Source organism: Bolinopsis microptera, chromosome 9, assembly GCF_026151205.1.
Source record: "Bolinopsis microptera isolate Bmic1 chromosome 9, MBARI_Bmic_1.0, whole genome shotgun sequence".
NCBI classification, from domain to species: domain Eukaryota; kingdom Metazoa; phylum Ctenophora; class Tentaculata; order Lobata; family Bolinopsidae; genus Bolinopsis; species Bolinopsis microptera.
In genome coordinates, this window is record NC_087080.1 from 11,452,834 (window position 1) to 11,479,307 (window position 26,474).

At 40.8% G+C, this 26,474-nt stretch overlaps 3 protein-coding genes across 4 annotated transcripts in view; 2 read left to right on the top strand and 1 right to left on the bottom strand.

The window, feature by feature from the left end:
• The first annotated feature begins 3,294 nt into the window (after positions 1-3,294).
• Positions 3,295-26,474, top strand: part of LOC134820662 (sorting nexin-14-like) — a 41,247-nt gene continuing 18,067 nt past the window's right edge. For both annotated transcript variants that reach the window (XM_063831167.1, XM_063831166.1), the window contains exons 1-5: positions 3,295-3,885; positions 4,089-4,260; positions 4,423-4,615; positions 4,839-4,976; positions 5,214-5,323. In XM_063831167.1, the coding sequence (XP_063687237.1) occupies positions 3,354-3,885; positions 4,089-4,260; positions 4,423-4,615; positions 4,839-4,976; positions 5,214-5,323 (1,145 nt within the window). In that variant the 5' untranslated portion in view covers positions 3,295-3,353. The remainder of the gene's footprint in view (positions 3,886-4,088; positions 4,261-4,422; positions 4,616-4,838; positions 4,977-5,213; positions 5,324-26,474) is intronic.
• On the bottom strand, positions 15,800-18,296 carry LOC134820667 (uncharacterized). Its single transcript, XM_063831174.1, has 4 exons — positions 17,466-18,296; positions 16,993-17,316; positions 16,676-16,808; positions 15,800-16,395 (listed from the first exon to the last, which is right to left on the bottom strand). The coding sequence occupies exons 1-4, from the start codon at positions 18,201-18,203 to the stop codon at positions 16,274-16,276; spliced, it is 1,317 nt and encodes a 438-aa protein (XP_063687244.1). The 5' UTR covers positions 18,204-18,296; the 3' UTR covers positions 15,800-16,273.
• The window catches only part of LOC134820664 (prenylcysteine oxidase 1-like), a 45,631-nt gene continuing 42,094 nt past the window's right edge, over positions 22,938-26,474 (top strand). Inside the window, exon 1 of the mRNA XM_063831172.1 lies at positions 22,938-22,943. The gene's annotated coding sequence lies outside the window, so the exon portion shown is untranslated. The remainder of the gene's footprint in view (positions 22,944-26,474) is intronic.

Below are 26,474 nucleotides of genomic sequence, written 5' to 3' on the forward strand. Positions count from 1 at the left end.
ATTGGGAAAGGGGAAGCATAAACATGGCCATGTTGAGAGAGTCTTCACTCGACTTATGATGAAAGGAAAAGTCAGTGCAGCAATGCGGTGGATTGGTGAAAATGCCACTGGGATTCTTGAACCTACTCCAGATGTGATTAAAGTGCTGAAAGAGAAGCATCCCAAGGCATCACCTGCATCAAAGGGAAGCTGTCTGAGTGGACGAGTGAGGAGGGTAGAGCCGGTTATATTTGACAGTATTGACGGGGAATCGATAAGACAAGCAGCAAAGAGAGTACAGGGTGCTGCAGGGCCTTCAGGGATGGATGCGGATGCATGGAAGAGACTACTGTGTTCTAAACAGTTTGGTAAGAAGTGTGAGGATCTATGTAATGCCATAGCAGGGATAGCAAGGAAACTATGTGTCCGGAATTTGGATCCAACGCTGTTGACCTCATTGACAGCATGTCGACTTTTCCCCCTGGATAAAAAGCCTGGAGTCAGGCCAGTAGGCATAGGTGAAGTATTAAGAAGGATAATAGGGAAAACAGTAATGACCCTCCTACAGAAAGATCTGGTTGGAGCCACTGCTCCTATTCAAGTTTGTGCTGGTCTTCAGGGAGGAGTGGAAGCAGCAGTCCATGCTGCAAGGGACTGCTTTGAAGACCCTGAAACTGAAGCTATCATCTTAGTGGATGCAGAGAATGCATTTAACTTGCTGAACCGAGAGGCTGCTCTCAACAACATGAACATCGTTTGTCCAGAAGTTGCTACTTACATTATGAACACCTACAGAATACCTGCTAGGCTGTTCATTTCAGGAGGAGATGAGCATCTTTTTAGTGAAGAAGGGACCACACAAGGTGATCCACCTGCCATGGGATTTTATGCCTGTGGTACAATACCATTGATTGATGCAAGAAACATTGAGAGAAAGGTGACTCAGATCTGGTATGCTGATGACTCTGCTGCTGGGGGAAAACTGGACCTGAAATAAGGAAGTGGTGGGATAACCTCTGTATTAAAGGACCACTCTTTGGATACAACCCTAAATCTTCTAAAACATGGGTGATAGTCAAGCCTGAGCACGAAGAGAAGGCAAGAACCCTATTCCCAGATGTCAATGTGACAAGCATTGGTCAACGATATCTGGGCAGCTTCATAGAAACAGACCAAGGAAAAGAGGCTTTCATTGAGGAAATAGTTCAAGAATGGTGTCGTGATCTTAAACAGTTAAGTGATATAGCATCAAGAGAACCTCAAATAGCATACAGTGCATACATGTATGGGCTTAGTAAAAGATGGAACTATGTGTGCAGAACTACCCCAGGAGTTGCAGATAGGCTCACTCCTCTAGAACAAGTAACACGTGATGAGTTTATCCCAGCTATCATAAACAGGCTGTTTAGCTGCACTGATGAACTAAGGAACATAATGGCTCTACCACCAAGATATGGAGGATTGGGTATACCAGTTATGATGGAAATGGCAGACCGAGAGTACAATTTCTCATGTAGAGCCACAAAACCCCTTAAAGAAGCTATTCTCAAGCAGATAGACAACTACACAGAGGACTGGAGACACAGTAAAGGAGTGAAAACTGAGATAACGACTGAACAAAATCTCTTTTATCAACAAAAACAAGCAGAAATACGCCAGGAGCTCGAGTCAACACCACTGGCAAAGTTGATGTTCCAACTAGCAGCTGAGAAAGGGGCAAGTGCTTGGTTAACAGCACTACCTTTAAAAGAGTATGGATATCTGATGAATAAACAACAGTTCTCAGATGCAATAGCTCTCAGATACAACCTGAACCTAAAGGACTGCCCTAAAACATGTACGTGTGGCCAGAAATACTCAGCAAACCATGCGCTCATCTGCAAACTTGGTGGATATGTGTCACTGCGGCACAACTCGCTGAGAGACACCTTTGCAGAACTAATGAGAACTGTGAAATGCAAGGATGTGCAGACTGAGCCAGTTCTTCTTCCAGTTGATGGTCTAGAGTTACCAGCAAGGGAACAGTCCTAGGAGACCAAGCCAGGCTGGACATTTCTGCAAGATCGATTTGGAATGCTTCAGAGAGGGCATTTTTTGATGTAAGGGTATTTCATGCCCCAGCCCCCTCCAATGCAAGCAAACCGATACCAGCAATGTACCTGTCCCATGAAAATGAGAAAAAGCGATGTTACAATGCAAGGGTTCTTGAAGTGGAGAAAGGAAGCTTCACACCTTTAGTGTTCTCGACTTCTGGTGGAATGGGTGGTGAAGCTGAGAGACTGGTCAAGAAGCTGGCCAGTAAGATGGAGTACCACACTGGCCAGAGGTACTCAGACGCTGTAGGATACATAAGAAAGCGCCTTCGCTTTGAAATCCTTAGAACAACAGTGATTTCTCTCCGTGGAGACAGAGGTGCGAGAAAAAACATTGTTGATATAAACAGTCTAGATCTTAACTTGGAGCCACAAGGCCAAGGGTAATTTTTGATTGTTAAGGGAATTTTTTGAATTCTTAAAGGGTTGATTTTATATAGGGTCATTGCTATATTATGTGTATATTGTTTGAATAATTTTATATATATATTAAAAATTTAACTGGGTTATAGTACAATCAAGTGTTGTATAGTATAGTTATAGTGCTACTACTAATATTTCAATATTGCTGAGATACCCACATATGTATGCAGTTTTACCGATTTGATGTGGCGTTACTTTTAACAAGACTCTAGATCTTTTGGCTGGGTATGAATAGGATTGGTCGGTGGTCCTAATCTTGAGTCCTGCGAAACACCTGACCTTACCTGAGAGGAAGAAGCCTTGGATATCTATTTTGGCTGGTTATCAATAGGATTGGCTGGGTATGAACAGGATTGGTCCTAACATTGAGCTTCGGAAACACCTGACCTTACCTGACTGGAAGCAGACATTTTATTTCCTTGGGTATCTAATTTGGGGGCAGTGAGTGGTCCTCTGGTTGACATTGAAGCATGACCAGTTCTGCTCAGACAGTTATAAATGGCTTAACTTAAAATTTGTGTTTGACTGAAATTGGCACTAAATTAGGCTAGGAAGGGCCCTTTATGGTACCTTCTAGTACATACGCTGGATTGTAATCTGACAACTACTTAATTTGTTCTTTGAGTGATGCGTTGTGTTATATCAATCTCCCCTGCAGATAAATCGTTAGATTTGTTCATCGAGTCTGATTGAACATTTGGACAACTCAGAATGGCATACAAATTGTTTTGTTTTTTGATATTAACTGATGCATTTTATGTATTAAACCTGAAATTGATTGATAGTTTAACCTTGCTACAGTTGTTACTATCCCTACTACATCAGATAATGGCTGTTACTGGTCTATGCTGAAAGGAGATGATTATCAATGCTTTGACCAGCGTTGGTAGATCTTATGAAGAGACTCGAAATGTGACAATAACACTCGCGACACTGATAGGATTTATATTTATTGTATCAGTTCAACATCCTGTCTTTGTTTTGTACCTATGGCTATTTTCTGGCGGCATGGCAATTGGGGTATTTGTGCTGCAACGATATGTAACTCCACCTAGTATCTGGATTTTTGGGTACCTCTTCAAACTAAAATACAGACCATATAAAATTTTACCAGTTCCATCTGTGAAATATGTTCAGTGTCCTGTTTGTGACAAACAAAACTGCCGTCGTCATGAAGTCCAAGTAAAATCAGATCAGATATGGAAAGGGATGATGATACCAGAAAAAATTGATGAAAAGATTGAAGAGTTTTGTCAGTTGTTATTAGTTCATCATATTTACTATTGGTATCATCCCATCAGTAAGAATTCTGATTTCCTCCATGACGTCAGATGTATCTTCCGCTTCATAGCTGCTTCTTTGATACGAATCAGCATGCAACTGGATATTGGTTTGTAGTTTTGCATGTTATTCTAATCTTTCAATATCAATTTGTTGCAAAATGCAAAAATGTTGATTTGGCAAGACAAAATCGTGTTATGTGGTTCTTGTATATAATGCCCCTTGAAACTTTTACACATACCATTTCCAAATTTTGACTTTTCAAAGCAAAACATTTAAAAATGTCTACAAAGCATCACTGATAATTTTTAGGAAAGATAGTGACTGAAAAGCTGATTCCCTTGGGAGTGGTTCATCTGGATAATCACGTTAAAACTAAACAAAAGCACCCTAACGTCAGTAGAGACGAACTTGCGAAATTAACTTTGGAAGAGTATGGTGAGAATCTCCACATAGCTCTAACAAGTGAAGACTCTGAGAACAGGTTTACTCTTTCTCTTATTTCCTGACTGAAATTGTGAACTGCTGTAAATTGGTTAATTCTAAAAACATTTGATAGTCTATAAATCACATTGATATAAATTATTTAAGCTTATATAACCTATTTTCTCTTCTCCTCTTAGCATCTAATTTTATTAATATCCAGATATCTACGATCCCTAGTCGAGTTGCTGCTACCCTACTTAGTTCCTGAGGGTAGACTCAGTGCTCCCAAAGCTAACACCTTCATTAGAGAGCTTGTTGCCATGGTGATGCTTAAAACCGGAGTTGATTTGATTGCTGCTCCAGATTTTATAAACCTTATGATCAGGATGTTGCTAGACCCTGAAACTATGAAGGTTTGGTTAATTAAATAACTATAGTTTCAAACTAGACCTCTAAATTCAATAGGTATAACCTAATGTAGAATATAAGTCACTGGTAAAGTTATAAAGTTTTATATCCACTTCCAGAATGGCACACAGTCACTCAAATATCATTCTGTCATTACTATTTTAGTAACCTAATAATATGTGACTATTTATATTTTATATGGTAACCTTACAAAAATGCTCATCCCAGGAACACAAGCTTCCTCCTTCACGCAAAGTAGAGCTCCTTTCAAACTTTGTGGTAGGAACTTCCAGTCTACAGAACTCCCAGTATTACAACCTGGAGGATCTCCTCTTTAACCAGACAAACCTCTACTCGTTTATGCAGGTTAGTTTTGTAAAATTAAAATTTTCGATCCAATTTGTCTAAATAATTATAAAAAAATTATATAAATCATACCAATAGGCAATGAAAAAGAATATATATTGTGTGACAATAAGGGATATGATCCAGATTCGGGTAAAACAATCTTCAAAGTTACCAAAACTTTTTCATCTGACTGTCTTTCGGGAAATTCAAGGTTTTATTACACGAGAAGTCTTCAAATATAGCTTGTTATTTCAGTATTTAAGGAAACAGGGAGCGATAAACCTGCTACAATGTTGCCTGACTGTGAAAGAGAAAATGGATACTTTTAACACCACATCCGTGGATTCAGAAATCAGATTTACTGGGTTTGTAGTCTCCTTATTTCGTTAAATATTTTTATAAATAAAATTTGTGATTTAATATGGCTTTTATAATATATAGGGGGGGGGGGGGGGGGGGTGTCACGTCCGTCTTTGTCCGCTTGTCTCATAGAATCCAAAAAGGACAGGACATAGGCGGACATAGGCGGACATAGACGGACATAGGCGGACATAGACGGACATAGGCGGACATAGGCGGACATTAATGGACACCTAAATTGCTAAATAAAATGTTCAATTTTTGCTGTTATAGGGGGATCATGTTTTTTGTCCGTTCGGTACCCTATATTTTCAAAACGGACAAAAATAGAGCGGACAAAAACGGACAAAAATGGACAAAAACGGACAAAAATGGAAATAACATTTAGATGCTTCCTCCTCCTACTCTTCCTCCTCCTCCCCCTGGGTCTTCCTGATCTTCCTCAGTCCTCTTCTTCCTCCCCTCCTCAGTCCTCCTCCTACTCCTCCTCCTCGTCCTCAGTCCTCCTCATCAGTCCTCAACAGTCCTCCTCCTCCCCAGTCCTCCTCCTCCTCCTGAGTCCTCCTCCTGGGTCCTCCTCCTGGGTCCTTCTCCTCCTCTTCATCCTCCTCCTCTTCCTCCTCAGTCCTCAGTCCTCCTCCTCATCCTTCTCTTCAGTCCTCCATCCTCCTCCTCAGTCCTCCCCCAGTCCCCCTCCTCCTCCTATTCAGTCCTCCTCCTCCTCCTCCTCCTTCTCAGTCCTCCTCAGTCCTCCTCCTCCTCCTCCTCCTCTTCCCTCTCAGTCATCCTCCTCAGCCATCCTCCTCAGTCCTCCTCAGTCCTCCTCAGTCCTCCTCCTCAGTCCTCCTCCTCCTGGGTCCTCCTCCTCCTCTTCATCCTCCTCCTCTTCCTCCTCGGTCCTCAGTCCTCCTCCTCCTGGGTCCTCCTCCTCATCCTTCTCATCAGTCCTCCTCCTCCCCAGTCCTCTCCCAGTCCCCCTCCTTCTCCTCCTCCTATTCAGTCCTCCTCCTCCTCCTCCTCCTCAGTTCTCCTCAGTTCTCCTCAGTCCTCCTTCTCATTTCTCCTAAGTCCTCCTCCTGCGTCCTCCTCCTGGGTCCTCCTCCTCCTGGGTCCTCCTCCTCCTGGGTCCTCCTTCTCCTCCTCAGTCCTTCTCCTCCTCCTCCTCAGTCCTCTTCCTCCTCTTCCTCCTCCTCCTCCCTCTCAGTCATCCTCCTCAGCCATCCTCCTCAGCCATCCTCCTCAGTCCTCCTCCTTCTCAGTCCTCCTCAGTCCTCCTCCTGAGTCCTCCTCCTCCTCAGTCATCCTCCTCAGTCATCCTCAGTCATCATTCTCAGTCATCCTCAGTCATCCTCCTCAGTTCTCCTCCTCCTTATTTTATCACTCATTATTTTATTACTCATTATGTTTACATACTATATCCTTATGTCCCTAGAAGGGTGTTCTGCTAACAGTTTTCGACTGACTTGAATGTCCTGCACAGCAGATTGAAGCTTCTTAAATTATTTTTATTCTTATTGTATTGCTGTGTAAATTTGATTCTAATTCTAATTCTAATTCTAATTCCTCCTCCTAGGTCCTCCTTCTGGGTCCTCCTCCTCCTCCTCCTCCTCCTGGGTCTTCCTGATCCTTCTCCTCCCTCTCAGTCATCCTCCTCAGTCATCCTCCTCAGTCATCTTCCTCAGCCATCCTCCTCAGCCATCCTTCTCAGCCATCCTCCTCAGTACTCTTCAGTACTCTTCAGTCCTCAAAATGTTTGTCCGCTAATGTCCACCAATGTCCGCTAATGTCCACCAATGTCCATCCAAGTCCGCCAATGTCCGTCCGGGTCCGCCAATGTCCGTCCGAGTCCGCCAATGTCCGTCCGAGTCCGCCAATGTCCGTCCGTGTCCCCCAGCTCAAGATTTATGCGAGATTGCGAGCCAGACTCATCGCACAAAATTTGTAAATAAATGAGGAAACAGAAAAAGTGTAACTTAAAAGTTGAGGGAATTAGGAACTTAACATGTATTTTATACTCTTAACGTGTATTTTTTTTTTTAGGATGGTGTGAGACAGTAACGAGTCCGCATGGCAGTGAAAGCAGCCAGTAAGTTTATCGCCTCGACGAAGATCGCTGGATACCTTCTTTGTGCAACTTTTTCCATCATTGCTAGTACGACACTCAATTTTGGGACATGGAATGTTTGTGGTCTCTCCACCACTCACAAGCAACATCTTGTTGCAGAGGACATCGACAGATACGATTTAGATATTTTGGCCTTACAAGAAACCAAAACTCGTGAATTCTTGGAAACAACACTTCCCGGTCATCATAGACTGTTTCTGTTTGACCAGAAGCAGGGTAGACATGGAGGTCTTGGTTTTGTTGTTAACAAGCGTTTTATGGACAGTGTTTTATCGCATCATCAGATCAGTGACAGAGTTGTTTACATGGACGTTAAACTAAAACCCAATCGGGTAAACAAACCACCTTGTTATATCAGAATTATAAATTGTTACAGTCCTACTAATCCTAAATCAGTCCAGAACCCTCAACTAGCTGATCAATTTTATGGTGAGCTTCTTGAGGCTATCAGTGTTCCTGCTCGATTTGAAGTATGGATGTTAGGTGACTTCAATGCCAAGTTAGGCAAGCGTTCACTTGTTGATGAAGAAAATGGTTTACAGCAGCACATAGGTAGGCATGGTGTTGGTAGAAGGAACGAGAATGGAGAGAGATTGTTACATTTTCTGGCAGCAAATGGCTTATTTGCTACCAATACTTCATTCTCCCACAGCAGCAGGCATATAACTACACGCACTGGATGGATAAGAGACCAATCCACCCGAAAGAGTAAACCATACTTCTCACAGATAGACTATATACTTTGCAAGTCCAGGAGCAAAGCACTACTGACTGATGCAAGGTCATATGCGGGAACTAAGCACCGCAGTGACCACAAGCTTGTAGTTGCAAAAGCAGATTTTTCCCTGCGTTATAGTTTCTACAGGAAGAAGAGGACTACTCAGAAGGCATTCAACACAACCACTCTTGTAGGTAGCATTGCAGCGCAACAACAGTTTAAATCTGCACTTACTGTTAACATTAACCAACTTGTATCTGAACCTGACTATTCTTCTAATGATACTTGTCAACAGTTCGGAAAACTATTTAAAAGTGTTGAGACTGCTGCCATCTCCACTGTGGGTCTACGTGAGCCACAGCGAAAGAGACACCACTCTTCTGATAGTGAAGTTGTCGAAATGTCAGAGGAAAGAAAACGATTGCTACAACTTCTGAATAATAATGAATACAGAGACAGAAAGGACTTGAGATCAAAAATTAACAAACTCTCAAATGACATTAAGAAGCGACTGAATACTCTCAGAATAGAAGTTGCAAACAGTCTTGCAGACTCTATCAATAATACAGACGACGGCCGTAAAATGTTTGAAGCTGTCCGGCAACTATCAGGTAACAAGAAATCAGACTCCATCTCTGTTTTTAATGACAAGAATCAACTGGTAGATAATGAGAGTGACAAAGCTGACATTATACGCAACTATTTTGAGCAACACTACACAGGACCAGACAGTGAACCTCCACTTGAGCCGTTTGTTGGCAGTCCTCAGCCACTAAACAATCCCATAACATCCTTTGAAGTGGAACAAGCTGCCAAAAAGCTAAGAAATGGTAAGGCTGTTGGTCCTGATGGTATACCAAACGAATTCCTTAAACACTCCCCACCTATTTTCTATTCTACATTTGCACAGCTGACCAATCAATCTTTTGAACGTCATGAACATGTACCTTCATTCACTGAAGGATTCCTTACCCCACTGCAAAAACCTGGTAAGCCACGTGGACCTTTAAAAAGTTTGCGCCCTCTTTGTCTTTTAAACGGCACCAGGAAGATATTGTCCATGATAGTCCTTAGACGCATTCAAAGACAAGTTTCTCAGTACACTGGACCTTGGCAAAATGCCTACAAGCCTGGCCATAGCTGTGCAAATATTGTTTGGACACAACGGATCCTAGTTTCAGTTGTAAAGGAGAAACGCTGGTCTCTACACAAAATGGGTATTGATATGTCATCTGCATTCGACACCATTAAGAGATCAGTTTTGCTAGAACTTCTTGCTGATGCTGGTTGTAGTGAAGACGACATCCGACTGGTAAGGTACCTACTCTCATGTACCAAACTGAAGATTAAAGTGAGGTCTACCGTATCAGGGGAGTTCATTGTCACGATAGGTGCGTTCCAAGGTGATAGTTTGTCTGGAAACCTTTTCACCCTGTATTTGGCTGGCGCACTTTACCACCTTCGTGCCTTTATGTCTTATCTAAGACCCAACCCTCCGTTTGCTGAAAACCTGCTACCTCTTGAGTGGGAGTACGCAGACGACGCAGACTTCACAGACGAGGATAAAAAGAATTTGGAGTCCATGTTACCAATATGCAAGGAGATATTGGAGGAGTGGAATCTTTTTGTCAACGAATCAAAAACAGAGTTCACACATATCTATCTGGCCGAGAAGAACGAAGTTGATGACAAAGGAGAGCCACTTCGAGGAAGAGAGCCCTGGAGATCATCTATCTCACTTGGTTCCAAATTGTGCAGCAACGAGGACATAAAAAGACGATGTATTCTGGCAAATCTTGCTTTCCAAACCTACAAGAAAGTTTGGGAACAAGGTAAACGCATACCTCTTAAGACCAGACTTAAGATCTACGAAGCCCAGGTGGTCTCCGTCTTAATGTATAATTGTAGCTGCTGGGCAGCTTCAAAGCAGCTACTGAGTAAACTGGATATTTGCCACAGAAAGCATCTGAGGCAAATCATCAGAATGACTTACCCTAATATAATCAAAAACGACACCCTTTACAAGAGATGTGAAGTGGTTCCACTCAGTGAGCGTGTTGCATGTGCACGATGGAGGATGCTCGGACATGTCCTTCGCAGTGATAACAACTCACCTGCACAGCTTGCATTACACTTTGCAGTAGAGAGTCAGAGTACTAAAAAGGGTAGAGTAGGTAGACACCAGTCGAACTTGCTTAAGACTATTAAATTTGATTTAGGTAGCAGGAACATTCCATTTGTAAATACAGACGATTTGTACAATTTAAGACTTTTAGCCTCTGATAGAGCGGGATGGAAGAAGTTGTTATAGCTTGTGTATCAGTTTTTCTTTTTTTTCTGGCTACTTATCAGATCTTTAAGATGTTCATTTATGTTCTATTTTTGATTTGAATAAAGTTATATAATATAATAATAACGTGTATTTTATCACTTGTTTATAGCGTGATAACTTCGACGTAACGCGCGCGAGATTTTTGCGAGTTTCGTTTAAATCTCATAGCTAGGCTCACGATATCGTGAGATTCTCCGCGAGATTTCGGCACCCTCTTTCAGCACTACATATTCGGTCGCGCGCTTGCATTTTCATCGCTTTTCAGCGTGTTTATTCACTGTACTGTCTAAGTCTTAAAGGATACTAGTTGTTATAAGATCAAGATTCACAGTGGTTAGTACTATAGTTACCATGGTTACCATTAAAGGAGGTCCGGTAACGGTCTAAATCTCAAGGTACTATTCCTGGCTACAGTCTACTCCATCTTTCTCAGAATATACTTGATACTGCCATAGGCATAGTGAATATTTCTTCATTAAAAGTTTGAGAAAGGGTCTCTTCAACTGGAGAACTGACTTATTAATCCTAGCAGGTAATTAACTCTGGATCCTCATCACATTGATTCCATTCTAAATTCTAGCCATAAACAAAACAAACATTACCAGATAACTCCGTTTACAATAATTTGACATGTTCCAGTGTGAACGAGGCCTTCCCCGGACAAATCCTTAAATGCCAGTCTTCTCTAGATGAAGTACGAACAGTATAATCTATCGGATAACGTATATTACAAGGTGCTCTGATGATAAGTTTAGTAAAATAATTAATAATTGCCAAAAGAATGACTGCTGACGAGACTCGAACCCGAGTCAACTGCTTGACGATCGCGCCCTAAACCATCGTGCTACGTGAGGCTTACCAAAATAACAATATGTAACATAATATAATTCATAAAAATACGCACGTAAATTTTTCGTTATTTATGGATCCAATAACAGTGACATACTTACAATTCTGAGAAATAAACATCGAGCAATATAAAGCGACATACTTACAATTTCGCTTACAAAGGGACTCGCGAAATCTTTTTAAATAGAAAATAATTTGTGGGGCAAGAAATCTTGCAGGCTGGGGGGGGGGGGGGGGGGGGGGGGGGGGTGTGGGGAGTACATTTCGCCACTGCACGTGACACGTGAAAATCGCACTTTTAGTGTCAAAATCCAATCTCATCGCACTTTTTTTAGAATCTTGATAGGGGCCGTGTCCGCCAATGTCCCAAAAAACACGTCCGTTGTCTCATAGAATCCAAAAAGGACAGGACATAGGCAGACATAGACGGACATGACACCCCCCCCCAATATAATACAAAATTTACTTAAAGGCTGACTGCCAAAGGGGGGAGGGGGGGGGGGTTAATAGTCAGTGTACATACACATACATACATGCTACATGAAGAGGTCTCCTCCTAGTCGTTGGAGTGGCCTGCATCACACACATCTCTTCTACGGCGTAACATGTTCCTCCATTCCACTCGCTTTAGAGCCAACTGTTTTACTGCATCTCTGCTGATGTTATCGACACCTGTAAATTCAGCCGCATCCTCGAGTACACAGGCCATCCAGCCTTTGCGGGGTCGTCCTCTCAGTCTCTTTCCATAGTTTGGTTTCCAATCCAGTAAGAAATTGGGGAACCGCGTCTCTGGTATTCTGACAACATGTCCGTACCACCTTAGTCTAGCCGCACCGATGAAAGTTTCGATAGACTTAATTCCAGCACGCCTGAGAACTTCTTCATTGGAGACATGGAAGAACCACTTTAAGATTCTTCTCAGGGAGGTCAGATGGAAGACCTCAAACCGTTTCATCTGCTTCTTTGTTGTGTTCCACACTTCAGCTCCATATAACAGAATAGTAATAACAGCAGCCTTGTAGATACGGATCTTGGTGTACATACGTTGGGTCTTATTATACCACCGCCGTGTTTTATATTTGAGACTTGTTTCTTTGCAGAAAAGCATATTCAGCTGCCTTAAAAACCATGTTAAAATTGAGCCGAAAATAATCTTTCGGTTTTCGAAGTCCACACCTACCCTTTGAATTTCGATATACGATTTTCGACTCGAGGAATCCCCTTGTAATGCGATCTCGGATAGCAGACCTCCCCTTCGCAGTACGAGCTCGGAATTTATGTCCGTTCAAACAAAGTCCGATAAGGCAACTACTGCATCATATATTGTGATAAATCCAACTAGGCAAGGATCATGCTTATAAATCAAAGTTTTTCTCGACTTGAACTTACTAAGTCTTGTAACCTACTGGAGTTTGGCCACTGACCCACTGAATCAAAAACGACCAGATATTAATTTTAGGATGTCGGGAAATTCATATTGTAGATTTTAATTATCTGGGTTTTCAATTGTGCTACGAATCCGATTTTGATTTAATAACACTGAATCTCCTGTTTCACTCTGGAAGAGAGGATCCAACTTTAAGATCGGAGATCCGACCTGTTAGTATAACATCAGTACCGGAGATCAGACTATTTCGCTTGATATTGGACCCATAAATCTAATCATATATTCAAAACAGCACGGGATGTAACCACGATTACGTTAGATAATATATACCAGCTTTCGGGGTTGCAAGACCCCAAAGGCAGGCAGAGCATCCCAAATCCTCATGCTACCGTCACGCTGACCACCTATGTCCAGCCTCTCTAGTCTCAAAACAGCTATTGGGCCCGAGATCCGACCCTTGTCCCAGGTCCCTAGTGTCCCGTTAGTAAGATATTGTTCACGTAAGCCAGATTTTGGTCATTAAGACCTCCTCCCGCACTAAAATTCACTTTACCCTAAGCTAAAGCCGGCTATAAAAATTGTAGCCGGCTATAAGCCGGCTTATAGCCGGTTAGTAGCCGGCTTATAGCCGGTCGGTGATCTACCAATTTCCCCGCGTGGGAGCTTGACATTCTCTGACTAAGTTAGTTGTGTTTCTAGTGTTTGGTGTTTATAGTCGGAGACCAACCGTTGTAAAAGGCCATCTCGTTATTTTGAAATATTGCCCTTTTGTAAGACGCAAATGTGCCTGGCCCATTAAGAGAAATGCCCAATTAAGTACCTTACGAGACATATTTATATGGTACGGAATTTGGGGATTTTTGGAAAAAATGGGAAAAAATCCCCATATTTTCGTACTGAATTTCTGAAATTTCGTACTAAATTACTGTATTTCTGAAAAAAATCCCCATATTTTCGTTCCCCCATAATTTCGATCCCCGCTAATTATGATCCACATAAATATGTCTTGTAAGGTATATCATTCTCCAACTTTTTAGATGTTTCTGGACACCAAGTCAGTTATCTTGCATCTTCGGAAAAATGTTATGTTCCTCATGAATCTTTAGGATCTTTCTTGTAACCAGTCCAATAGCCCATTTGTAAGTATTTTCATTGTTCGTTTGGCAAAAATCCGTTTTTCAGCCATATTTCCGAAAATAGGCATTTAAGGTATAATATGTTGCTTCATAAGTTGTATATCAATATGGCTATTAGGTACACTTTGGTGTATCGGAATAGTTTCTACGACCACGAGATAATAACCGTCGAGAAATCGCTTTTGACACGAAAAGCTAACGAAATGGCCTTTTAGAACGGTTGGTCTCCGACTAGTTTGAAAGAATGCAAACAAAAAATCTCTAATTTAAATAAAATTTTACAAAAATTGAAAAATAGAAGAGAATATCTCATCACTTTATAACCTTTCTATCGTTTAAGGTACGTCTTTCATCTTTCGTTTGAGTCATGGAAACCATGATCATGTTATATCAAATAATTAAATGTTTATAAAAAAAAGGTATTCTCCATAATTAGATGAAATCAATGATCAGTTAATAATAATAAATTGTCTCATTGCTAGAATATCGCACATATAATATATTAGAAAAATCAATAATAATTATAGCGATGACCAGTCATCTGTATTTTAAAATTATGTATTTATAAAAGGCCAACACATCAATTTTAACTAGCTTTCACCATTCTAATTTGACACAAATTGTTTCATATTTCACGAATTAATTCTTCTGTCGACACATTTCAAGTGTTTCACTTGTTTGAAACAGATAAAATCTATATTGTCAATTATTAAAACAGTTCATCTTTACCACCAGCTTCATTGTTTGATCAATGCCACCTTTTCTTTGTCCTCGTCAGCCTTATCTTTGACGTAAAGTCTCATCCCAATACAGATAAGTAAAGCTATGAGACAGAATCCAGCTAAAATCTCTGCTGACGCTGAAAATATAATATGATAAGGAAATCTATAACATTTTAATAATATTATACACTGTTTAGGGTATAATTTCAACTTTTATTAAAGTTGTGCAAAGAAAACTATTGTTTTGAATGTTTAAATGTAAATGTAAATTATACTTTTATTCACATTTTGTAAATTATAGTTTTGTTCACATTGACGCACATTCTTTGTGTTGTTGGCTAATCATGACGTAATCGTAAGAAAATACCTCATTTCAATTCATTTTCATTTTCATTTCATAAATGTTCAACATACCTGTCGACAATCACTAGCTAAACTGAGATACAATGGGACTTACAAAATGTGCTGGAAGATATAGTCATATTGTAGATTATTATACATAACCTGACTGCCTGAGCTTAAATGCCTGATTCCGATGGTGCCCAACAAATCCATTATGTTGATACCAATCTATACATGTGTTCTATTGTGATGAGGGGTCAGATTGTTATTACACCCAGTGCAGCTATCAATGTACACTGTTGGGCTTACTCAATTCACGCACTGTTTTATAAGCTACTTGTGTCGGATTCCGATTAACGATTGGTGCCTAGTGGGCAGTGCAGAGTCGATAGTATAGTGCTCTGTATCAGTATAGTGCTCTTGTTTGAAGTGAAAACAAATAAGAATAACTGAGCCCATGTCTTATCAGCACCTGCTAGCACTATCAATATGACGCTATCAATATGACAGTGAATGGGCAGTGAAAAATGTGGCCTATAGTTGATAGTGACTAATGTGCTTTATAAGTTGTATATCAATATGGCTATTAGGCACATTATGGTGTATCGGAATAGTCTCTACGACCTTCCTGCTTTCCTGGGCCAAAATACAAAAATTCGAGTGACCGCAAAACCATAGAAAAGGGTGTGGCCCAAAACGCCCTCATTGCATTTAGTACAAAAATGCAATGAAGTCCAAATGTTTTAAGCATCATAAATTATAGAGAGATGATAACCGTCGAGAAATCGCTTTTAACACGAAAAGCTAACGAAATGGCCTTTTAGAACGGTTGGTCTCCGACTAGTTTGAAAGAATGCAAACAAAAAATCTCTAATTTAAATAAAATTTTACAAAAATTGAAAAATAGAAGAGAATATCTCATCACTTTATAACCTTTCTATCGTTTAAGGTACGCCTTTCATCTTTCGTTTGAGTCATGGAAACCATGATCATGTTATATCAAATAATTAAATGTTTATAAAAAAGGTATTCTTCATAATTAGATGAAATCAATGATCAGTTAATAATAATTAATTGTCTCATTACTAAAATATCGCACATATAATATATTAGAAAAATCAATAATAATTATAGCGATGACCAGTCATCTGTATTTTAAAATTATGTATTTATAAAAGGCCAAAACATAAATTTTAACTAGCTTTCACCATTCTAATTTGACACAAATTGTTTCATATTTCACGAATTAATTCTTTTGTCGACACATTTCAAGTGTTTCACTTGTTTGAAACAGATAAAATCTATATTGTCAATTATTAAAACAGTTCATCTTTACCACCAGCTTCATTGTTTGATCAATGCCACCTTTTCTTTGTCCTCGTCAGCCTTATCTTTGACGTAAAGTCTCATCCCAATACAGATAAGTAAAGCTATGAGACAGAATCCAGCTAAAATCTCTGCTGACGCTGAAAATATAATATGATAAGGAAATCTATAACATTTTAATAATTATATTATACACTGTTTAGGGTATAATTTCAACTTTTATTAAAGTTGTGCAAAGAAAACTATTGTTTTGAATGTTTAAATGTAAATGTAAATTATACTTTTATTCAAATTTTATAAATTATAGTTTTGTTCACATTGACGCACATTCCTTGTGTTGTTGGTTAATCATGACGTAATCGTAAGAAAATACCTCATTTCAATTCATTTTCATTTTCATTTCATAAATGTTCAACATACCTGAGTAAGAAAAGTAGTCCATTAGTGTCCCGGCGATGAAAGATCCTGCATAATACATGGAGCTGTATCCTACAATCCATATCGAGGTTATCCTTGTTACCATTTTCGGGGTCAACAACCCCTTTTTCTGCAGCTAAAAGAATGAATTATTTTGTACGTACTATGTTGTGATGTATTTAATTGTATTTTTAGATAGCTAGCCCCCATGCTTTGATTTAGAGGTCGGGCGGCACAGAGCCTAGATACACTACTTACTTCTTAGTTCTTAATGTTAAGGTGGTGACAATTTGAAAATGTCCGAACTCTAAAGCACATACCTGGATGTCACAGAGGGCTCTAAGGGTAGCTATAGTCATAATGGGGTCCCCCAAACCAGCTGTGAAGACTCCAGGATATGCCAGTATTGGACTGAGTTCATACAAAGCAGGTAAAGATTGTGGAGGGAAAGTTACCAGAAGTCCAGTGAAGATACACGTGGCACCAATCCCCATCGCAGTCAAGGGGTTTAGAATCTTTTTCTGGAGAATTACGCCTACACTAACGCTCCCAGTCGCCATTCCAATTGACACTAGTGTCAGAACTGTTCCGCCGTAAGAAATAGACTTGTTGAACTCTTCCTTCAGAAAGGGGGTTACTGTGACCTGAAGAATACGTATATGTTGCCTAAAAGGATTTTGGAACGAAGTGGGTGAGAGATGTAGTTTAAATATATAATTAGAAGACGTGATCATTAATTATTGTTATATAATATTATGTCTGCATTAATGTTTGCGAAAATGAAAAACCGTACTTGAATTACTCCATAGTTTGCATTAATGAGCATTGTAGCTATCATTGGAATTATTAATAACTTTGTGAGCTTATTTTTCTTCGATCCTGTTTTTAACATCGTTTGATCATCATCCGATATGTCATCTTGAGTGGACAAGTATGTTCTTGTATTAGGAATGAAGAAAAAGGAACTTGTTGCTGCAAGAAGTGCAACGACCGCAGTGAATCCGTAAGCTGCCGTGTATCCTATTTTGTCATAGATGACACAGCCAACAGCTTCAGCCACCCCATGCCCACTAAAGTAACCCATATTCACGAGCCCGTTTACCATGTCAAACTCTTCGGGGAAGTTTGCATTGATGAAATCGATCGGTACAAGAGTGCTTGTATATGACAAAACTCCCTGACATATCCTTAACACAAATGAGATGGCTATAACAACAGTTGTATCGGGAATACTGTAAGCAAAGCCAGTGAGAAGCGAAACAATTGCCCATCCTAACATGCTTAGTAGCAGGATGGACCTGCTGCTCCATTTTCTCATCAACTTTTCCGTTCCCTGGGAGAAAAACATAAACCCAAAACCGAGGAACAGACTTGTTCCGACCAAACCGTATATCTTTCCGGGGATATTTCTTCTCGAAAAAGCATCTGCTAGGAAACCATACCGAATAGAGGCACAAACACTCGAGGCATGGGCATAGAAGATGATAGTAAAAATGGTCAGCCACTTTCGTTTTTCACCTGAAATCTTCATTTCGAGGACCTCTGAGCTAAGGAAAGGTTGTAAGTTCCGGAGTAGTTTTAATTGTAGCAAAATCAGTTAGTTACAAAGTCAGAATTTCCCAAACTGGGAAATTGGAAGATTAGTTATGTCACTATTATACAGTCTATAAAGAGCCACGATAAGACCTCTATACAGCCACCATACGACCACTATGCGGCCTATAAACGGCCTCTATTAAACTGCCACTATTGGACCATTTATTTTCATACAATATTATAAATTCGGACATTCTTTCATTTATCTAGTACTCACTACTCATTCATACATAATTTTATTTTTGAAGACATTTTATTGAAGACATTACATTTTAAATTTGATTCGTGAAAACACTAAACTTCAAACTTTGTGGAGACAATATTAAACTTCAAATTTGCATGTTCTCAGAAAGAGGTGATAATGTGCCTAATAAATAATAACCATAGTACAACTTAAATATTATCATTACTAGCAGGAACCCGTCTAACCCTAAAGTGGTGTCAAGACTCGACAGACTAAATTAATTATTGCCTCTTTAATTCGCGTTTTTGACACCACTTGGGAGTCCAAATTTTGGGCACTAAAATTCTTATTCCTTGGCCAATTTTTTATTTTTTCATGCTGATTTGAAGGCCATTAAGGCATTTGACCCAGTCCTCCAGTCAAAAAAGTTTCACTTGTATATCTTTTACGGTTTTTGCGGAAAGTCGATGCCATGGTGTCAGTAAAATGGCACGGAACCATATATCGTCTCGCTTTACATATACTAGCAGGAACCCGTCTAACCCTAAAGTGGTGTCAAGACTCGAGAGACTAAAATAATTATTACCTATTTAATTCGCGTTTTTGACACCACTTGAGAGTCCAAATTTTGGGCACTAAAATTATTATTCCTTGGCCAATTTTTATTTTTTCATGCTGATTTGAAGGCCATTAAAGCATTTGAACCAGTCAAAAAAGTTTCAGTTGTATATGTTTTACGGTTTTTGCGGAAAGTCGCGTTAAAGTTGATGCCGTGGTGTCAGTAAAATGGCACAGATATATACACATATATATATATATCGTCTCGCTTTATATATAGTAAGATACTAGTAAGATATAATATGCCTTAAATTGCTTATTTTCGGAAATATGGTCGAAAAAGGGTTCTTGGCTTAACGCAGTTCATAATTTCCGTCATTTTTGGCATTTCCGCCTAGGAAGGTCGTAGAAACTAAAAAAACTGAAACTGAAAAAGGGATTTTTGGCATTACCGCCTAGGAAGGTCGTAGTAACTAAAAAAAACTGAAACTAAAAAAACTGAAACTATAAAACTGAAAAACGGATTTTTGTCGAGCGAAAAATGAAAATACTCACAAATGGGCTATTGGGCTAAGACTAGACTCATGAGCAACACAATATTATGATGATGAAAATCTAAATTATATGGCTACAATGAGCATTTTAATAACAATATTAATTCAATCGTATAATGTGCCATGTAATAATATTAAAACTGTGATAATATGTATCTACTTAACAAACTTCTTATCGCTCATGTAATCCAGAAAATGTGTTGCTGTTAATAGATAAGCAGCGTTACCCTCAATCCTCATGCTATCCTTACGTGAACTATCTAGCTATTGGGCCCGAGATCCGACCCTTGTCCCCTAGTGTCCGAAAAGTAAGAGATCGACCACGTAAGGCAGATTTTGGTCACTTAGACTCACTCTAAAATACACTTGTGGACAAATTTCAAGACTTGCTATTATATTAACCCCGTGATCCGACTATGGAAATTGAGATTCAGAGACTTGCCCTCAACCGGTTGTCTAAACCTGGTATGTTACCTGAGTGCCCTCGGTCGAATCTCTAACCCTGCTATTCAGCCAAGTAATCTTAATCTGAGATTCTAGGATTACAGTTCTAATGTTCTAGTATGAGTGCCACAGATAAGATCTCTCGGCAGCTGTAATAACAAAACAGCTAACCAGCAACCACTGGGTTAAACAAAATATTGAGTATTATGAGGACAGACTGGGAGCCACCTCAGACGCCAGTCTAAGGTGGGAAGTTTCAAAAACAAATAACAGTTGCGCACTATATATTACACATCTCGAGGCATATTACTCATCTCAAGGAAGCTGTAATAACAAAACAGCCATCCAGCAACCACTTGCTTAAAAAAAAAACGAGGGAATGAATTTCACATATCATTATTCGATGTGGTGTGAAATAGAAAAGTTGTAACAACTGTAAGGTAACAAACCAAACAATTATAAAATGACCCTGCCCTTCAATCACGATGCTGATTGTTTTTGCATGGGAACTTGCCGGTAGACAGTTGACACGTCATAACGATACAGTCCAATAAAACTAAGGCTACCTTCTGATATCTGGACCTCAGACCACTGCTTATATAATATTCGTAACTCTCCTCAATCCCGCCTCCACAGGGCTCTCTGCCTACAGCAGTCTTATTGATAAAAGCTCTTTGTTTCTTGAATAATGCTCCAACACGTGCAAATTCTTAGAGCGCATGTTCACTAATGAAAACGCTCTCAATTTTTGTTCGACTTCTAGGGAAGGGCAGGATTCGGATTCGGTTCCGAGAAAGTTCCGAGAAAGTTCCGAGAAAGTTAGTTTAACAAAAGGTACAGTGGAGCTGCACGTGCCTGCTTCACTTCTTTACTCACCAGTTGGTGTTTTGAGGTCCAGGAACAAACACAGGCTCAAGGGAAATTTAAGATTTATTCCAAACAATAACAGTGCAGATGGTTAAAGTTAACGTGTTTCTTTATCAGCCATCTGACCGCGGTTTACTCTCCAGTTCAATGGAGTTAATTTCATCCAAGTAAGTGGATGAAATCTCTATTCAAGTAATGCTTTTCAACTCCAGGACCGTTAATGTGTTGTTCCACTAAATTAACATGACCATCTTGTCTCTTGAGGATGACCCATAATCAATATTCACCGTCTGGATATGAAGAAAATTATTGTGTTAAAAATCTTACTACTATCCGATAGATCCTTGCTAGGATTGGCTATAACTTAGCTGCAAGACATGTTCAGATACTTACAAAATAGTCACTCATTGAAACTTATCCTATCTTTCAAATTCTAAGTTTAGTGGCCTGAGTGTTGTCTGTGAGAGCGAGGTAGCAGTGGCAGGGACATTTAAGAGATTTGCTCTTCTGGAAACGCCAAGCAGATGAGAGGACGGTGTCATCAGATTTTTTCCTGCTGTAGATCATATATCCGTCAGAATCAAGCACCTGTTGACATCATCTGAAACCATTGAGGAACCTGGAGAAGGAATGCATGACTGTTGAAAGAATGCGATACTACTACCTTCTATCTTCCAGTATATACAGCAGGGTGTCATAATTATTGGCGCGTAGACAATTTTGCGTAAAATGTTAGCTTACCCAAGCTTTCGGAAATGATCAATCTGATGGTCAGTTTCTGACACCCTGCTGTATACCTAAGACCACTTGATCGGCTCACTCCCCTTGCATGCCTTTGGTGCTTCTCTTCTTAGTAGAAAACGGTTATAATACGGCAACCGGAGGGCGCTCCCTGGTCAAAGGCTAGGGCGACAGTAGTTGTTACAAACAAACTACTTCTAAACAATCTATGTAAGCGGCTCCCGCCTCCCGGTAATTGAGGAGTAAGGAACGATATATCTGTTTGAAACGAGATATGCGCTGATAAATTAGTGACAACTCCCGATGAACGAGAAATAGCACTAAGAGCTAAAATGGACCTGTATCAAACAAGGTCTAAAACCTACTGGCTGCTCCCGATAAACGAGGAGTTAACAAATAAACGTAACTGTCTAAAAACAAGCTACGGGTGTATCTGTCTAAAACAAGATACGATCTTAATATTAAACTCCCGGTAAACGAGGAGTTAACTGTTAAGAAGTCTATAACTCGCGACGGTAGTGGCTGTACGAAGTACTGACAGTGAACTCCGGTGAGCTGTGATTCCCAATGTGATGGCTCAGTCTGTTTATAAACAAGAAAGGTGGAAGGCTGACGGAGTCTGTATTTAAACAATACTTATACTTAGTGAGTTGTACTAAATAAAACGCTCTCGTAACGATAAAAAACTAATAATTCGAGAAGAGCACCGAATCTCAACCAATATTGGGTGAAAATTTCAGAAGTCCTTATTTCCCCAAAACCCTTATCTCTTAAAATGAAAAGGCTCGTAAAATCTGATAAGTATTTTAAAAAGCCGAAGAACTATAGATAAGAAGGTAAAGGTTCGAATGTAAAATAGATGCATGAGATAATATTAAAATTAAGAAGTGGCAAAAAACCGGTTAATTAAATATCTTACTTATAATTCAAAGAATTATTTATGCTGTCTGTAGAATGTCTGTCTGTACGACCGCCCACGCCCCACGTGCAAATTATATGAAAATAAGTAGTTGCATAGTAACCATGGTAACGAGGGTTATTACACGCACGTGCACGTGCAAAGATTGTTAAAACGGCATTTTTATCGGTTTTTTGATATTACGTTGTGTTTACTGTTTAGTGCGAACAACATTTTAATCGGCTGTTTCTTCGGTTGTGACGGATGTTTTTTAATGCGATAAAAACTGACTACAAAATAATACTATTAGCTTCCTCCCTGTGACCACGGGTTTTCTAGTTAAATATAAAATTAAAGCCTAGCAACACTGTTGATCTACTAAACTGCACCAGATGGGAAAAACTATGCAACTGCAAAAAATAATTTGGTGTCATCCTGAAGTGGGAACCAAGTGGTTGTTGATAACGTAATCAAAATTTTATTTTGTACCCTCTAGAATAATAACAAATTTGAAAATATTTTAATTCAAATTCCACTCAATTTCACTCTGATAGTGTTAATTTTAGAAATTGACCGGATATCCTACTTTAGTAAGTAGTTTAGAAAGTGATTGGCCGTATATCAATCAGAAATGTCATTAATTTCCAGGAAAAATTCTCGAGGGCTAGGTCCTGAGAAATAAATTTCGACTTAAAACGATCAGGGTGAAATGAACTGTAGAGAAAAGTAGTTTAAAATGTTTAACTTAGAAAATTAAATGTTCTTCCCGCTTTCGAACTCGTATTGCCTGCCCTCCGAGATTGCATTACAAGCCTCGACTCCAAGATCGTATATCGAGGGTGAGGTCAGAGGTGGAGACTTTGAAATCGAGATAGAAAACATAAAAACTTAATAACTTTCGGAAAAATTTTTACTGGATTGTTTTTAGTTTGGAGAGACAAAACGTTTAGTACCAAATTTAAGATATTTGAAAAACAAATTTTGTTTACAAATTTTACAAAATTGGGAGGGGGGGGGTGTCACGTCCGTCTATGTCCGCTTGTCTCATAGAATCCAAAAAGGACAGGACATATGCGGACATAGGCGGACATAGGCGGACATAGACGGACATAGACGGACATAGGCGGACATAGGCGGACATTAATGGACACCTAAATTGCTAAATAAAATGTTCAATTTTTGCTGTTATAGGGGGGATCATGTTTTTTGTCCGTTCGGTACCCTATATTTTCAAAACGGACAAAAAATAGAGCGGACAAAAACGGACAAAAATGGACAAAAACGGACAAAAATGGAAATAACATTTAGATGCTTCCTCCTACTCTTCCTCCTCCTCCCCCTGGGTCTTCCTGATCTTCCTCAGTCCTCTTCCTCCTCCCCTCCTCAGTCCTCCTCCTACTCCTCCTCCTCGTCCTCAGTCCTCCTCATCAGTCCTCAACAGTCCTCCTCCTCCTCCTGAGTCCTCCTCCTGGGTCCTCCTCCTGGGTCCTCCTCCTCCTCTTCATCCTCCTCCTCTTCCTCCTCAGTCCTCTGTCCTCCTCAGTCCTCCTCCTCATCCTTCTCCTCAGTCCTCCATCCTCCTTCTCAGTCCTCCCCCAGTCCCCTTCCTCCTCCCCCTATTCAGTCCACCTCCTCCTCCTCCTCCTTCTCAGTCCTCCTCAGTCCTCCTCATCCTCCTCCTCCTCTTCCCTCTCAGTCATCCTCCTCAGCCATTCTCCTCAGTCCTCCTCAGTCCTCCTCAGTCCTCCTCCTCAGTCCTCCTCCTCCTGGGTCCTCCTCCTCCTCTTCATCCTCCTCCTCTTCCTCCTCGGTCCTCAGTCCTCCTCCTGACTCCTCCTGGGCCCTCCTCCTCATCCTTCTCATCAGTCCTCCTCCTCCCCAGTCCTCTCCCAGTCCCCCTCCTTCTCCTCCTCCTATTCAGTCCTCCTCCTCCTCCTCCTCAGTTCTCCTCAGTCATCCTTCTCATTTCTCCTAAGTCCTCCTCCTGAGTCCTCCTCCTGAGTCCTCCTCCTCTTCCTTCTGAGTCCTCCTCCTGAGTCCTCCTCCTCCCTCTCAGTCATCCTCCTCAGTCATCCTCCTCAGCCATCCTCCCCAGCCATCCTCCTCAGCCATCCTCCTCAGTACTCCTCAGTCCTCCTCCTTCTCAGTCATCGTCAGTCCTCCTCCTCAGTCCTCCTCAGTCCTTCTCCTCCTCCTGGTTCCTCCTCCTCCTCCTCCTGGGTCCTCCTGGGTCTTCCTGATCCTCCCCAGTCCTCTTCCTCCTCCCCTCCTCAGTCCTCCTCCTACTCTTCCTCCTCGTCCTCAGTCCTCCTCATCAGTCCTCAACAGTTCTCCTCCTCCCCTGGGTCCTCCTCCTCCTGGGTCCTCCTTCTCCTGGGTCCTCCTTCTCCTCCTCAGTCCTTCTCCTCCTCCTCCTCAGTCCTCTTCCTCCTCTTCCTCCTCCTCCTCCCTCTCAGTCATCCTCCTCAGCCATCCTCCTCAGCCATCCTCCTCAGTCCTCCTCCTTCTCAGTCCTCCTCCTCAGTAGCTCCTCCTCCTCAGTCATCCTCCTCAGTTCTCCTCCTCCTCCTAGGTCCTCCTTCTGGGTCCTCCTCCTCCTCCTCCTCCTGGGTCTTCCTGATCCTTCTCCTCCCTATCAGTCATCCTCCTCAGTCATCCTCCTCAGTCATCCTCCTCAGCCATCCTCCTCAGCCATCCTTCTCAGCCATCCTCCTCAGTACTCTTCAGTACTCTTCAGTACTCTTCATTCCTCAAAATGTTTGTCCGCTAATGTCCACCAATGTCCGCTAATGTCCATCCAAGTCCGCCAATGTCCGTTCGGGTCCGCCAATGTCCGTCCGAGTCCGCCAATGTCCGTCCGAGTCCGCCAATGTCCCAAAAAACACGTCCGTTGTCTCATAGAATCCAAAAAGGACAGGACATAGGCGGACATAGACGGACATGACACCCCCGGCCCCCCCCCCCCCCCCTATATAATTTCTATTGATTAAGTATGACATGAACAACAAGTATACACCAATTTAAAGAGTACAACGATATTTAGAAACATTAACTGAGAATCTTATCTTTATGTTTAAAGAAAGCATCATTTTGAGGATCCCAATTGTTTTCTTTATGCACGTTCCAGACATTTGCAAACATTCTTCTCATCTTAGCTAACCGCGCAACTCTCAGATTGAAAAATCCTGTTTCCTTGTTAATTGTGAAGTTCTCGCCTTTGTTGAATATTTTAACATTTGGACACGACACCACTTTCTTTCCAGCTGCTTTCAGTCTTAGAAACAAATCCTTGTGTTCCGTAATCTTCAGCTCTTCACTCCAACAACCGACTTGTATTACATCAGTTGTTTTCGCCATGAAGATATTTGGGGTTATCTCACATCTGAAACAGCTTGGAAAACCAACAATAGTCTCATTTATTCTCGAACACGCCCCCTGGTAGAAGTTTAATATCCTTAAATCTGTTGGTTCGTTTTTATTATCTAAGGAGGTAAAGTGAAGATAACCTCCGAAAAGTTTGGATCTATGAAATTTACCGCCTACAACTGAAGCGTCAGTGGTATCCAAGATTTCAGCAAACAGCTCTATATCTGTGATTTCTTCGAAAATCAAGTCGTCGTCACACAAGAGAAAATACTTGGTCTCAACCATTTTTAAAGCTCTTGTTCTCCCCAGGGCTATCCCAATGTCTTTCTCATCGCCAATTATATACTTCAGGTTGGAAACAGCGGCTATTTTACTCATCATTTCATCTGAATGAGGGCCCACCCCATCATCAAACACTATGATAGGCAAATCGTAACCCTTGACATCTCTCAAAGATTGAGCTAGTCGTAACACCAGATGAGGCCTTCTGGCGGTTTTGATAACAACAGTCACACACTCTGTCAAGTTGTAACATCTCGTTACCTCGCTAGAAGGGAGCAGCTTCACAGGGGGTGGTCTCTTGTTTATATTGCA